General features: G+C 39.4%; 1 protein-coding gene across 14 annotated transcripts in view; it reads right to left on the bottom strand.

Annotated features, from left to right (window-relative positions):
- The window catches only part of SDCCAG8 (SHH signaling and ciliogenesis regulator SDCCAG8), a 245817-nt gene that overhangs the window by 195333 nt on the left and 35542 nt on the right, over positions 1–14942 (bottom strand). For all 14 annotated transcript variants that reach the window (XR_008424699.1, XR_008424700.1, XR_008424701.1 and 11 more), the window contains exons 6-7: positions 10601–10741; positions 2060–2124 (exon numbers count right to left, since the gene is read on the bottom strand). Coding sequence is in view for 11 of the 14 variants with exons in the window: in XM_019422827.2 (XP_019278372.2) it covers positions 2060–2124; positions 10601–10741 (206 nt within the window). In the remaining 3 variants the exon portion in view is untranslated. The remainder of the gene's footprint in view (positions 1–2059; positions 2125–10600; positions 10742–14942) is intronic.

Raw genomic sequence — 14942 nt, 5'->3', positions numbered from 1 at the left:
CTTTAAGTACTCTTAAGTTACACTAAAGGAAAAGACAAAAAAAAAAAAAAAAAAAAAAAAACAAAGATGCAGGGAATAAAGTCATTACAAAGTAGTATTTTAATGTAATTAACTATGGCATATTTGACTTCTGAATGAAACAACAGAAGTCACATTTCCATAGTATAGTAACCTAGAAGTATATTAATTTAAACACTGGAGACTTGGGGTGCCTGGGTGGCTCAGTCAGTTAAGTGTCTTGACTTCAGCTCAGGACATCATCTCGCAGTTCTTGGGTTCAAGCCCCACATTGGGCTCTCTGCTCTCAGCACAGAGCCTGCTTCAGATCCTCTGTCCCCCTCTCTCTCTGCCATTCCCCTGCTCACGTTCTCTCTCTCTCTCTCTCAAAATAAATAAATAAATGTTAAGAATTTTTTTTAAACTGAAGACTCAATACACTAGACATCAAAATATAATAAAGCAAGATAAAAAGCAAGAATGCAAAAATTAGGCCATTTAAAAAATATTAGGTTTCTTCATGAAAAAAAAATATCTATAGAAATAGGTATATACATAGAGATCAGGATAAGGTTTAAAGGTTTAATACACATAAAAGTGTATTAAAATAAATGAATGATAGTGTGCTTAAAAGTCAGGAGCTCTGGTTCTTAGTATCACTCTACTTACATCTCCAAACAATACATGGCCTGAAAATCTTAAATTTTATTTAAAATTAGACTTATTAAAATTATAAAAAGTATTTTAAATTTTGATTGAAATACATTTCATTACTGTTATTTAAAATAAGCTGTAATGCACAAAAAAATCAATTCCTATTACTTTTTCTACACATAACACATAATAAATCACTGATGGTTAATCTATCATATATAAGTTTTATTGGGATTTTTTAAAAAAAACATGTCAAAAATTACATGAAAAGTTATTATATATAAAGAAGTCTAAGGGCACCTGGGTGGCTCAGATGGTTAAGTGTCTGACTTCAGCTCAGGTCATGATCTCGTGGTCCGTGAGCTCGAGCCCCGCATCTGGCTCTGTGCTGACAGCTCAGAGCCTGGAGCCTGCTTTGGATTCTGTGTCTCCCTCTCTCTCTGCCCCTCCCTGACTCACATTCTGTCTCTCTCTGCCTCTCAAAAATAAATAAATAATAATAAAAAAAAAACCAGTCTCTCTCTTATCCACAGTTTCACTTTCCACAGCTTAGTTTCCCACCACCAACCGAGGTCCAGAGCAGATGATCCTCCGGACAGATCATCAGAAGGTCAGTAGTAGCCTAGGCTGTTTCACAACACCTACATCCTTCACCCCCTTCATTGCATCACACAGGCATTTTAGATCTCACATCATCACAAGAAGGACAATAAGATATTTTGAAAGACCACATTCGCTTAACTGTTATTACAGTGTACTGTTATGGCTGTTCTATTTTATTATGAGTTATTGCTGTTAATCTCTTACTGTGCCTAATCTCTTACTAAATTAAACTTTATCGCAGGTATGTACATACAGAAAAAAAACAATATGTACAGAGTTCAGTACTGACCAGTTTCAGGCATCCACTGGGGGTCTTGGAACGTATCCCCCATGGAGAAGGGGGTGGAGACGTTCTCTTATTCATCACGTATAGAAAAATACTCAAACTATTATTGTTACAATTTTAAAAATTAGATACAAATACCTATAGAGAAAAAAATACTTTCATGTAATTTTAAAACTAGAAGAATGCTTTATTTTCAGTATTTTATTTTAAAAGCATGGTTTCTATCAGAGCAGCTAGTGTTTCTTATTTGTATAAGAAAACACAAATATTTTATAACCGATGAAGGCATAAAATTTGTAATTCAGCTCATAGTTCTTTGACATGTGATTTGGAAAAGGCCTTCACAATTTTATGCCCCCTTATCCTTTAATAACCTGAGGATATTTCTTATATACACATAAAATGTCATCAAGTAATTCTTATATTGAGTAAGACTGGCAGGTCAGCAAACATTCAAATATATTTGAAAGATCATTATGCTTTTGATATGATTATTTTAAATGGACAATGATACTTTACCTTAAAAATTTCAATTGAGATTCTAGGACTTCAGTCTTTTCTTCATAAGTAAGTTTCAGCCTCTCCTTTAAAAAACAAAAATGTACATTTTCTCTATGTCCCGTGCTTTACAAACAAGGTTTAATTATTCATATTAAACTCAATTTTTTTTCCTTTTACCCAGGAGGAAAATTTTTAAAAATTAAAAAACATTTTCCCTAGTCCACCCCAAATTTTGTATTTTATTGACTATATACCTGCAAAGAACTATCGAGTCATAAAATGGGTATCACTGCCACCCCCCCCCCAATTTTTTTTTTTCAAAAATGCATCCATCAGGTCTTACTTTTAAAAGTGTGACTGAGAATGAATAAAAAAATAAACAAAAGTGTGACTCTGGGAAAAACCGATTATAACCTGTAAGGTCTGTGAGGGCAAGGATCAGATCTTACTAGAATCCCCCACTGTGATTGCTGCATATAGACATACAATAAATGTGTGTTGTATGAATGATAAAAGCAAAGTTATGAATCACAATAAATGACAGACCAAACTAATATACTGGCTACAAGGGTCTGTTGGTGTCCCACTATTCTCTCGTTCAGCAAACATTTTTGGGGGTACCTAACATGAAGATGCCTTTAACCTTAAGGAGCTAATCATCTAGTACAGGATAGAAAACACATGGATGGGGGTGCCTGGGTGGCTCAGTAGGTTGAGCATCTGACTTTTGATTTTGGCTCAGGTAATGATCCCAGGATCAGGAGATCGAGCCCCGTGTTAGGGTCCGTGCTGAGCATGGAGCCTGCTTAAGATTCTTCCTTTCTTCGTTCCTTCTTTTCTTTTCTTTCTTTCTTTTTTCTCTCTTTCCCTCTGCCCTTCCCCCACTCATGCATGCTCATACTCACTCTCTAAAAAATACAAATTAAAAACAAGAAAAAGAAAAACACATGGACAATTTCAATTATACATAATTCACTCCAGTGAGGCATATAGAAGGTAAACTGATATCACAGAGGTGGGAACTTGTAATTCAGCTTAAGAGGGGTAGAGAAGACTTCATGGAGGAAGTGCTAACACTTAAAGGATTAATTTCCAACAGAGCAAAAGGCACAGAGAGAAAACATGCTGAATATCTGGGTGGTAAGCAGATCTGTATCCCTACAAATAAAATGCGAGGCGGAAGAATGGATAGAGATGGGTGGAACAGGTGAGAATGTGCCACGAGAAGAATAAATACGCAAGACCTTTACCCAGACAACTCGTGTAGTCTCCATGTAGTAGAGGCATTGGGTGGACACTGAAAACTCTATCAGATTTGATTCTTAAGTCACTCTGAAGTGTGGGAAAACAAAGACCAATGAAGAAGTGCATTACAATTACATCAGGAAGAGATATACACACAAACAAGAGTAATCAAACAGTAAGAAGAGAAAAGAAAGAATTTAGTACGGAGCTATATAAAACTGAAATTGACAGAATTTTATAACTGAATAGATAACTGGGGAGAAAAATAACATTAAAAATGATCCTGGGGGGTGGGGAGCCTGGGTGGCTCAGTCAGTTAAGTGTCCAACTCTTGGTTTTGGCTCAGGTCATGATCTCATGGTTTTGTGAGTTCAACACCATCGAGCTCCATGCTGACAGTGGGGAGCCTGTTTGGGATTCTCAATCTCTCTCTCTCTCTCTCTCTCTCTCTCTGCCCCTCCCCCACTTGCACTCTCTGTCTCTCTCAAAATAAATAAAATAAAATAACTTTTTAAAAAAGAAAAAAAACTGTAAAAGGTTATTGACAAAAATTAAAGATGTCCTATATAAATAGAGTAATACATAAGTTTAATGGATTAGATGATATAATATCATAAAGATATCTTTTCTCCCAAGTGACTTATAGCTTAAAGACAATCTCAATCAAGGGATGCCTGGGTGGCTCAGTCGGTCAAGCATCTGACTTCAGCTCAGGTCATGACCTTGCCATTCCTGAGTTCAAGCCCCATGTCGGGCTCTGTGCTGCCAGCTCAGAGCCTGGAGCCCACTTTGGATTCTGTGTCTCTCTCTCTCTTTACCTACCCCCAGCTTGCACTCTGTCTGTCTCTCTCTCAAAGATAAATAAACATTAAAAAAAAATTTTAAATAGACAATCTCAATCAAAACCTCATAATGGCTTTTTGGACTTTGACAAATTAATTCTAAAATGTATTTGGAAGTACAAAAGGCCAGAAGTAAGACATTTTTGGGGACAAAGTACAACGTTGGAAGATGTGGTAAGTAGTCTAATAGGTAGATATACCTACCCTAACAGATAGAGAGCTGTAACAATCAAGAGAGGAGAGGATGGTTGTAGCACAAAGAACAAGGCAATAAAAAACAGAGCCCAGACATCTATGTACACCTGATTTATGACAAAGATTCAGACAAAGGACTGTCTTCAACAAGTGGTTAATGTGTGTGTGTGTGTGTGTGTGTGTGTGTGTGTAGACAACTATATGGGAAAAGAGCAAAAGGTGATCCCCTACACACTACATCAAATACAAAACTAAATTGCAGGTAGATTGAGATTTAAATGTTAAAAGCAAGACTATAAAGTTTCCAGAAGAAAATCTAAGAGAAGTTCTTCATGATCTGGGGCAGGGATACATTTTTTTTTTAATTGTCTATGAGAAACTCACTTTATTTTTTATTTTTATTTTTAAATTTACATCCAAGTTAGTTAGCATATAGTGCAACAAGGATTTCAGGAGTAGATCCCTTAATGCCCCTTACCCATTTAGCCCACCCCACCTCCCATAACCTCTCCAGTAACCCTCAGTTTGTTCTGCATATTTAAGAGTCTCTTATGTTTTGTTTTCCTCCCTGTTTTTATATTATTTTTCCTTCCCTTCCCTTCCCTTGTGTCCACCTGTTTTGTGTCTTAAACTCCTCATATGAGTGAAGTCATATGGTATTTGTCTTTCTCTAATTTCGCTTAGCATAATACACTCTAGTTCCAGCCACATAGTTACAAATGAAAAGATTTCATTCTTTTAAATAGGACACAGAAAGCACTAAACAATAAAGGGGATGACATTAAAATTAAGAAATTTTAGTCATGAAGGAAGGAATGAAAAAAATAGAAAGCAAGAGAAAGAAATAAAACTATCAAGACAATTATAAGGCAAGCCACAGAGTGGGAAAATATATTTACAACAGATAGAACCAACAAAGGGCTTGTATCCAGAATACATAAAGAAGTTCAAAAAAACAGTGTCGGATAACTCAAAATAATGAGTAGGTATTGAACATGCACCTCACAAGAGGAGCACACCAATAAGTACGTGAAAAGTATTTAATCTCATGCATAATCAGGGAAATGCAGGTGAAAACCACAAGGACATAGCACTATAAGCCCACCAGAAAAACTGACAATACAACGTGTTGGGGGGATATGGAGCAAAGGTATCACTCCTATGCTGCTGTAGAAGTGTGAACTGATAAAAACCACCCCAAAGCTCAACTTAACCACTCAGTTTGAACAGCTATATACCCCTAAGACCAATAATTCCACTCCAAGATATACACCTGACATAAATGTGTGCCATGTACGCTAATAGACCAATCTTAAAGAATGTTCAGGGATGCCTTGAGTGGCTCAGCCGGTTGAACATCTGACTTTTGATTTTGGCTCAAGTCATGACGCCATGGTTGTGGGGTCGAGCCCCGCCTCCAGCTCCGTGATGACTGTGAAGCCTGCTTAAGATTCTCTCTCTCTCTCTCTCTCTCTCTCTCTCTCTCTCTCTCTCTCTCTCTCTCTCTCCCTCTCTCTCTCTCCTGCCCCTCTCTTGCTTGCACGCGCTCTCTCTAATAAAAAATTTTAAATAAGTTAGATTCTCTTTCTCTCCCCCTCTGTCCCTCCCCTGCTCATACTCTCTCTCTCTCTCATTCTCCCTCTCTCTAAAATAGATAGATGGAGAGGCGCCTGGGTGGCTCAGTCGGTTGAGCGTCCGACTTCGGCTCAGGTCATGATCTCGCGGTCCATGAGTTCAAGCCCAGCATCAGGCTTTGTGCTAACAGCTCAGAGCCTGGAGCCTGTTTCGGATTCTGTGTCTCCTTCTCTCTCTGCCCCTCCCCCGTTCATGCTCTGTCTCTCCCTGTCTCAAAAATAAACGTTAAAAAAAATTTAAAAATAAAATAAAATAAAATAGATGGATGGATGTATAGATAGAAATAAGGAAAGAAAGGAAAGGAAAGGAAAGGAAAGGAAAGAAAGAAAGAAAGAAAGAAAGAAAGAAAGAAAGAAAGAAAGAAAGAAAGAAAGAGTTAGTCCATAGCAGCAACATTTACAATAGCCCCAAACTGGAAACAACACAAAAACCCATCAACTGAGGAATGGATAAATGAATTATAGTGTATTTACACAGTAGACCCACCCTGAAAATGAACAAATGTCTGCCACATGCAACAATGTGTATGAATCTAACAAACATAATGTCAAACAAAATAAGTCAGACACAAAAAATTATATACTGTGTGACCCAATTTTTACAGTGTTTAAAAAGTCAGGTAGACATCAACTAGAGTGTCCAGAGATCTTGCTTCGGCAATTTTCATAAGTCAAGATAGTGATTAGCTCTAAGGGAATGATGGGGCAGTGACTAGGAGGGGGCACAGAGAGAGGGTGCTCATTAGAACAAAATCATGAAGCTGCACATTTTTGTTTTGTACACTTTTAAAAATTTTTATCTATTTATTTTGAAAGAGAGAGAGAGAGTGTGCAAGGAGGGGAGGAGCAGAGAGAGAGAGAGAGAGAGAGAGAGATAGAGAATCCCAAGCTGCGAGCACATAGCCCAACACGGGGCTCAGTCCCACAAACTGTGAGATTGTGACCTGAGCCAAAATTGAGAGTCAGATGTTTAACCAACTGAGCCACCCAGACGCCCCTGTTTTGTGCATTTTTCTGAGCGTATGTTAAATTGGGCCATTAGACAAGTAAAGGGGGATGACATGAGCATTATACGTATCATAATTAGAATGCTGCCACAAAGTTCAGGAAGAGGAGGACTGATTGGTGCAGGTCACTGATGACCTTGAAAAGAACAAGTTGAGGCCAACGTGAGGTATCGGCTCAACCGACGTATGTTAAAGAGACAGGGGGAGGGGAGAAGTGGTGACATGAATGTGGACAACTGTTTGGGAAAGTGTTGGTATGCAGGGGAGCAATCGTTGAGTGATAGTTCGAAGGGAGCACAGGATCCAGAGAGCATATTTTGTACTTGCTTCAAGATGGGAGCTAGTAGAGCACATGTTCTCCTGAGAAAAACCCAGTAAAGAGGGAGGAAAGATGCAAGAGCAAGAGGAGATCAGTACAAGAGCAAAACCCTTGAAAACAGCGAGGAGGATCAGGACACAGGGCACACAGACATGGGGACTGCAGTTTGCCACAGACTGGATAAGAAACGAATTTATAGCAATTGTAAACACGACACTAAGAGGAGATGTAAGAGAGACATTAATTCTTTTTTTTAAGTTTATTCATTTATTTTGAGAGAGAGAGAGTGCAAGTGCTCACGTGCATGAGCGGGGGAGGGACGGAAAGAGAGGGAGACAGAGAATTCCAAGCAGGCTCCGCACTGTCAGCACAGAGATCAACAATGGGACTTGATCCCACAAACCGTGAGATCATGACCTGAGCTGAAATCGAGTGAGACACACAACCGACTGAGCCACCTAGGTGCCCCAAGAGAGAAACTAATTCTAATGTGGGAGAAGGAGGAGTGGAAGCGTGTAATCAAGGAAGGTAGAACGGGAGGGGGCATCTGAACACAGCCTTGTAGGCAGGAAGTATTTCGGTGGGCAGAAGTTAAGAAGGAAAGTTTAGGTCAGGATATCTGCATAAACCACAGCCAGTGATGCAAACAGAAATGGAAGTGGGTAGGGGCACCTGGGTGGCTCAGTCAGTTAAGTGTCTGACTTCAGCTCAGGTCATGATCTCACAACTCTGTGCTGGGCTCTGTGCTGACAGCTCGGAGCCTGGAGACTGCTTCAGATTCTGTGTCTCCCTCTCTCTCTCCCCCTCCCCCGTCATGCTCTCTCTCTCTCTCTCTCTCTCTCTCTCTCCCCTAAAACTAAATAAATATTAAAAAAAAATTTTTTTTAAATTAATGGAAGTGGGTAATAAGTTTATGACGTAGGAAGTAGTGAGGGGTCTGTATGTCTACAGTAATGTTTGGGAGACTGACAGAAATGAGTCCAGAAAGGGAGCTTGAACCAAACTGTGGACAGCTTGGGAGATGGGTCTTTATCCTGTGGGCATTAAATAGTTTCATAGATTATTCAGCTGGGAAGAAAATACAGTTTACGTAATCTTTCATTTTGTTTAAAAAAAAAAGAACTCTTTCCAAAATAGTAGAATAAAGCTTGGGTCAGGGGCTGAGAAAGGAGAGGGAGTTTAGAGCCATATGAGCCCTCAGAATACTCTAACAATAATACCTAGAGATGATAACGAGAGCTGGACTATATAATCCATCCTATCTCCCCCTGGAGTCCTCCCTATACAGTGTCATTTTTACATTTTCATCATCATTGATCAATTCTGCACATCAAATTTAATGCAAATAAGATTTCAAGCAAGAGGAAAAAGAAAGGCCTGTTACAACATCAAAAGATTTGAAAGCATCATTTGATCTGAAAATAAAATTATTTGAGACTCTGGGAAGTGAGGACATTCAAAACCAGCTACGTATATGAGGGGATTTAGAAAGCCTTCCCCGGGAAGATACACGCTCGGGCCTGAGAAGACCTTAAGCTTTCACTCCAGCTGATCTCTAGGCTGAGAGCAAGCCCAGCTACACGCTGAAGGAAGAAATGCCCCAGCACAGAACCAATCCACAAAGACTGGCAGAGGTGGCTCTTCTTTCTGGGCTTTCTAGGCGTGTGTGGTTTTGGTGGTTGTTGGCTTACTTGTTTTAGCTCCTGGCATTCACGGAAATCTATCAAGCATTAGTGGAACATGAGCTAACGAAACAGAGTTCAGCGATCACACACAACAAGGAACAGTCTACAAAAATAAATTGGAAAAGTCTCGAAACAAAAAGACGATACAACCTTCAACAATAAAAGAAGCAGAAAACCATGGGGAAAATGGGGGATTGGATTTCCAGAGTCATCACAGTATAACAGTTCATTCCAATGTCCAGTTTTCAACCACAAAAAAAAAAAAAAAAAAAAAAAAAAAGCATACAAAGAAGCAGGAAAATATGACCTACTCAGAGGCATAGAATAAATAAATAATAAACAAACAAACAAACAAACAAATAAATCTACAGAAACCACCCTTAAAAAAATCTACAGGCACCAGGCCTACTAGAAAAAAAATTTAAAACAATAATCTTAAATGTGCCCAAAGAGCTAAAAGGAAACATGGCCAATGTCCAAAGAACTACAAGCAGTAAGGAAGACACTGTACACCTGAAACTAATATAACACTTCGTGCTGACTAACTGGAATGAAAATAAAACTTTTAAAAAAGTAAGAAAACAAAGTATAAAAGGAACCAAACAAAAGTCCCAAAGCTGGAAGGTACGATAACCAAAATGAAAAATTCACGAAAGGTATGGAAGGGCCCATGTGAGCAGCAGAACAAAGAATCAGAAAACTTGAAGACAGGACAGACGAAATGATGGAGTCTGAGGAGCAGAAAGAAAAAAGAGTGAAGAATTACCATAGGATCCAGCAGTTCCATTTCTGGTTATATACCCAAGGGAAATGAAAGTCGGGGCAAAAACAGATACTTGTGTACTGATGTTCAGCTTCATTCACAAGAGCCAAAAGGTGGTAACAAACGAAACTTTAATCAACAAATGAATGGATAAACAAAGTGTGGTATAGACATCAATGGAATATGACTCACCCTGAAAAAGGAAATTCTGCTACATGATACACCGCCGATGAACCCTGAAAACATGCTCGATGAAACATGCCAGACACAAAAGGACCAATATTGTTTGATTCTGCATATGTCAGGTACCTAGACTAGGCAAATTCATAAAGACAGAAAGCAGAAGAGGTTGCCAGGGGTTAGGAGAGAGGAGAATGGAAGTTTTATTTAATGGGTACATAGTTTTTTGATTTTTTGTTTTTTATTTTTTATGTATTTATTCTGAGAGAGACAGAGAAAGCATGAGTCAGGGCGGGACAGAGAGAGAAAGAGAGAGACAGAGAGAGAGAGCAAGAGCGAGAAAGAGAGAGAGAGAAAGGATCCCAAACAGATTCCTCAATGCCAGCACAGAGCCCAACTTAGGACTCGAATTCACGAAACCACAAGATCATGACCTGAGCGGAAACCAAGTGTCAGATGTTTAACCGACTGAGCCACCCGAGGTGTCCCAACAGTTTTTGTTTGGGATGATAAAAATTCTTGAAATGGATAGTGTTTATGGTTGTACAACATTGTCATTGTATTTAATGCAAATGAGTTGTACACTTAAATTGTTAAATGGTAAATTTTAAAATGGTTAAAGTGTTAAGCTTATGTTATATATATTTACCACAATATAGTACAAAAGAGAAAAGCACTCAAATTCTCACCAGTTCCAGTTTCCATTTTTCAGCTTCCCCAGCAGATGCACCTACGACAACATCCGCATCGCCATGGGAGAATCCTCTCTTGGCAGCTTCACCCACCCCAGAATCTTCACCTGTTGTAATCCAAGAATTCTGCATGTTTCCCTAAAATAAAATGTACCAGTAATTACAATGGGCATTTTAACTTTAAGTCAACATGCATGCTTTACAAATGGAATACCGATTCTCATCTGTGATGAAAGGGGTAAAAAAGCATATGCTTCTCAACTGCAAATCAAGAATGAATTTGAAGTGTGGGCCCATGAGGGTCATACTGCACAGGTGGTACAAGGTCAAATTCCTACAGGCACAGGCAATAACATAAATGAGCAAGGAGGGCTGGATACCAGTGCTTCAACAAATGAACTTCTCTTATTTCTCTGAAGACATACTTTCTCTTTTTTACATTTATTTATTTTTGAGAGAGAAAGTATGTGTGTGTGTGTGGGGGGGGGGGAGTGGGAAGGGAGGGGGCCAGAGGATCCGAAGCAGGATCTGTGCTAACAGCAGACAGCCGGATGTGGGGCTCAAATTCAGGAACCGTGAGCCCATGACCTGAGCCAAATTCAGGCACTTAACTGACTGAGCCAACCAGGAGCCCCTGGAGACGTATATTCTTACAACACAGGGCCCTCTCTTGTTTTCATTTTCCACATTTCCTAAAGCCATGACTAATAATAGTGCTAATACCTACAGTGTTTACTATGTGCCAGACTCGGTTTATGTGATTCACATATATCAACTCATTTAATCACCACATCCACCCTAGGAGGTGAGTTTATTGTTATCTCCAATTTATAGAAAAGGAAATTGAGTGACACTGAGTAACTTGTAAGAGTCACAAAGGTAGAAGTGGCTAATAAGCGGCAGAGCTAGGATCTGAACCCGGGCAATCGAATTCCCTAGCCCACACCCTGAACGACGATGCTCTCCTGCCCTTCCAGAAAAATATTTATCTTCAACAACAACAACAAAAAAACCAATGCATGCAGATAAACAGAACTGACATGCAGCCTGCATGCCAGGGACTCACCAAGAATTGGTAGGGACCATGACAAACCATCTAAAACATGCAGCCACTACTCAGTTCCAGGCAATTGCTGCCATGTGTGAATGCGAAGTTGAGTTACAAAAACAATCTTTTGAGTTTTTAAGAGATTAAACCGGGTATCTGGCTTTTCAGCTAAAACATTGTTAAACACTGGTTCATAGCTCGTCAAACAAAACATGTCTACAGACTGAATTTGTTGCTGCCACTGTGTATGCCACCTCTGTTACCCTCTCAACATTCAACGAAATATGCAGCCCAAAGATCTGGGTAATTTATATGTACCACAAGGACGGAAATACAAATGTAAATCAACGAATAATTATGGAACTCTTGCTAAGGGCCAAAGAAGCACTCACAAGAGAGGACAGGTCCGAAACCCAGAACTATACTGCGGTGTCGTATCATGCTAGAAAGAGATAGTATTCCGAGAGTCTCCTCCACATTCTTCTGGAGGTTCAGTTTAATGCAAACGCCTGTGTATGATACCTCCTACGTTCAGGCAGTGTGCTAAGGAGCTTGGAGGGTAAAAATGAGCCACACCAATCTTATCCTCAAGGCAAAAACCCTAAGCAGATAATTTCAGTTTAATATGGTATGTGCTAAGCCAGAGGTGTGCATGGGGGACTATGCCAAAACAGACAAGGGACACTAAGAACAACCAGAGATTCAAGGAAGGTTTTCTGGAGGTGTTGACACTGGCATGATATCTTGGGTGAGAAAGAGAGAGCTAGATAGGAAGAGCATGCCAGGAAGAAAACATCACGGGGAAAATCACAGAAGTGTGAATAAGTATGGTGCCTCCAAGAGATTCAGGCTATCTGAAATGACTAGGGATTGAAGCAATCCAAAACAATGGATGTTCAAAATGTCAAGCCTCAGAGGCAAATAAGGGTCTGGGAAGTATGGTATAACAAGTTTGAATTTGATTTGGTAGGTAAGGACAAATCTTTCAATATTTGACTGAGTGCATTCAAAGCTGCATTAGAAAACTATCTAATTTCCTGTGGAGAAATTGGAGAAAGCACATAGACCACAGATTGCTGGCTTATGGTATAAAATACTGTCATTCTTTGGAAAGCAGTGTTAGTCTAATTGACACTTTGTCCTTTCACAGATAACATTTAAAAACCTGAATGGCATTTGACTAAAGTTTTAAAAATTTAGTTAGCATTTACATCCCTGAAGATCACTGAAAACCTTTGATTTCTTAATTGAGGGAGGGGTGGTAGTGGGGAGAATGAAATAGACAGAAAAAGAAATGGCTCAGAAATGTTCTGCTTTAAAAACAAATCTCCTAGATCTTTGAATGAGTATACATGCCAAAATTTCTAATAAATAGCATATTTTAATATTATTATAATTTTTGGAACTCTTGAGAAAAGCTCTCCATGAAAAGAAATTTCATAGGAAAAAAACGATGAAAAATAAAGATAGAAATGAAATATCCCTTGAACAGTTTTAGTTTTTAAAAAATAAACTGTTTGTTCCTTCAACTACTAGGTCATAAAATAGACTAAAAGCTAAAAGTCATGTAGGCTACCATCCAAGTCCAAGGGTAAAATCAAGGAACAAAAGAGAGGACGTTCTTCTCTTCTGGGGAGAATCTTCTATGCAATGGCAAACAAAGATGGTTTGGTTCAATATTGACAAGCTATTCTTAACCTATCCAGGAAGTTCTACAGTATAACACTAGACTAGGTAGATGGATCCCTAGTAGATGACTAGTAGATGACTAGGGAGTCAGACAGTCTGATATTTGAGTCCTCACTTTGCCATTTTCTAGCTGTGTGTGTGTGTGACATTCGTAGAGTTGCTTTATTTACTTAACTGCTATATACCTTAATTTACTCATCTGAAAATAGATATAACACCTGCCTTCTTTGCCTACTACAAGCCTGAAATAATTTAATGTAAACAAAGTGCTTGATATAGTGCCTGCTACATCATAACCATGTAGTGATCAATAAATGTCAATCATTACTATCTATTTTAATTATTTTTCAAAAGAAAGTATTAAGAATACTGAAAATCTATACTCAAATCTTCCAATAGCTTTGGCAAGATCTACTATCAATATGGTAATAGATTCAGTAAAAAGCATTCAGAAAAAAAAGATAATCTCTCTTGGTGTGTTTATATTTAAGATATTCTAAAAAGTTTCATTTTACGTTAAAATTCTGAATATAAAGAGTTAAGATGGCAGCATAGTATGGGGATCTTGAGCTTGTCTCATCCCAGAAAAACTGCTAGATCAACACCAAACCATTTTGGACACCTAGGAAATTAAACTGAGGATGAACATGACAATCTGCATAATTTGAGCGAGAGATCTAGGCAGGTATATGGTGTGGAGAGGTGAATTGGGAGAGAGAAAAGCCGTGGCGCCACAGAGATTAGGGAGCCATTTTCACAGATAGAGGACAGAGAGAGAAGGGGGAGACAGTGCAGTGTGTTGGAATCATGCAAGAAAAGCATTTCCCCTGAAAGTAGCTAAAGGGAGAGACAGACAGAGAGAGAGAGAGAGAGAGTGAAAACACTCACAGGGAACTGGACAAGAAGAAATTTGTTTCCAAAAACCACTGACAGGGAAAAAGGAGAGGGTTTCAACACCAACAGTTGTCTATAAATAGTGGAGTACAGAGGTGCCTGGGTGGCTCAGTCGGTTAAGCATCCGACTTCAGCTCAGATCAGGATCTCACAGTCTGAGGGTTTGAACCCCGTGATGGACTCTGTGCTGACAGCTCAGAGCCTGGAGCCTGCTTTGGATTCTGTCTCTCTCTCTCTGTCTCTCTCTCTCTGCCCTTCCTCTGCTCACACTATATCTCAAAAATAAATAAACATAAAAAAAAAAAAACCCCACACACACAGCGGAGTGCAGAATCTGAAGTTTCTGAGCTCAGTGCCTAGTAGTGCTCTGGTGAGGAAGCAGGGTGAATCCCCCAGGAGCGGGTAGTGTGGTCTAAGGGGTCCATGTGCCACACAGGGAAGAGAGGGTTCCACTACTTGGAGTGCATTTGGTAGAGGCAATATGGCCTCTCCATAGGCAAAAGTCTCAGCAGGCCCCAGAGAGCTGCCATGTTTACTGATATCAGAACAAAGACACTAGCTAAGGGCAACAAACCCTGGCGATAGCTATGTGTTGGGATTTACCATAAACTTTGAGCCTCTGCTGCTGTGTGGTCTCCTGCGAATGTTTTTTTGGGACAATCAATACCTGGCAATTGTTCAGCAAGACCCTCCCCCAGAGGATCAGCA

Source organism: Panthera pardus, unplaced genomic scaffold, assembly GCF_024362965.1.
Source record: "Panthera pardus isolate Hobbes unplaced genomic scaffold, ASM2436296v1 HiC_scaffold_21, whole genome shotgun sequence".
NCBI lineage: Eukaryota > Metazoa > Chordata > Mammalia > Carnivora > Felidae > Panthera > Panthera pardus.
Note: the sequence above shows the minus strand (reverse complement) of the source record. Positions and strands in the feature narration are given on the sequence as shown.